The sequence below is a fragment of the Sphaeroforma arctica genome, assembly GCF_001186125.1.
Source record: "Sphaeroforma arctica JP610 unplaced genomic scaffold supercont1.10404, whole genome shotgun sequence".
Lineage (NCBI taxonomy): Eukaryota > Ichthyosporea > Ichthyophonida > Sphaeroforma > Sphaeroforma arctica.
Window position 1 is genome coordinate 1 of NW_014030154.1, and position 944 is coordinate 944.

Here is a 944-nt window from a genome sequence, read left to right on the forward strand (position 1 = left end):
ATAGTCTCTGTAGGTAGAAATACCGATGTCTCAGTAGTCCCTGTAGGTAGAATTGCCGATGTCTCAGTAGTCCCTGTAGGTAGAATTACAGACCTCTCTGTAGTCGTGTCCACTGTAGAGGGCGTTGATCGCAGCCTGTCTCACAAGTGGTGCGACACGTGGCCACACACAGTTACCTACACACTGTTACCTACACACAGTTACCTACACACATTTACCTACACAAATTTACCTACACACAGTTACCTACGCTCGCTCTACTGCACAGTCCCCCTTACCAACCATTCGCTGCAACAATATAATAGGCTGTGCATACCACTGTAGAACCACCCAGTTGAGTTCCTGGGTACAATTGACAGAGTCTGTCATGACTGTACGACCTATCCCCAACAAGTAGGCCGGGCTGATCCACTACTAACACTCGCTGTAACACTCGCTGTAACACTCGCTATAACACTCGCTGTAACATTCGCTGTAACACTCGCTGTAACACTCGCTGTAACACTCGCCGTGTGCGTCATCCCGTCCACGCAGCTGTACGTCCTGACAGGTCTGATGAAGGACAAGAAGAAGAATGCGCAGAAGGTGCGCAGTGACTTCTGGGTGTTCTCATTGGACACACGCGAATGGCGGCGAGTGTATGAGAACGACCACGACGACCAAGCGTACTGGCAGGTCATGCGCAACATAGAGCCCTGTCCCAGATACGCACACCAACTGGTCTACAATCCAATCACTAAGGTGCGTGCCCAGGGATGAGATGCCATTTCTATAGTGGAATGGTGTTGTGGGCGTGTGTGTGTGCGTGTGTGGGGGCGTGTGTGTATTTATGTAAGTATGTACGGTATATATATATATATATATATATACTTATACATATACATATATATATATATATATATATATATATATATATATATGTGTGTGTGTGTGTAGTATATATA

General features: G+C 46.4%; 1 protein-coding gene across 1 annotated transcript; it reads left to right on the forward strand.

Moving 5' to 3' along the window:
• Positions 1–534: 534 nt before the first annotated feature.
• On the forward strand, positions 535–759 carry SARC_17330 (hypothetical protein; the record flags this gene model as incomplete). The annotated part of the gene is made up of 1 exon (XM_014288574.1): positions 535–759. One exon carries the CDS (start codon positions 535–537, stop codon positions 757–759), a length of 225 nt encoding a protein of 74 aa, XP_014144049.1.
• Between the last annotated feature and the right edge of the window lie 185 nt (positions 760–944).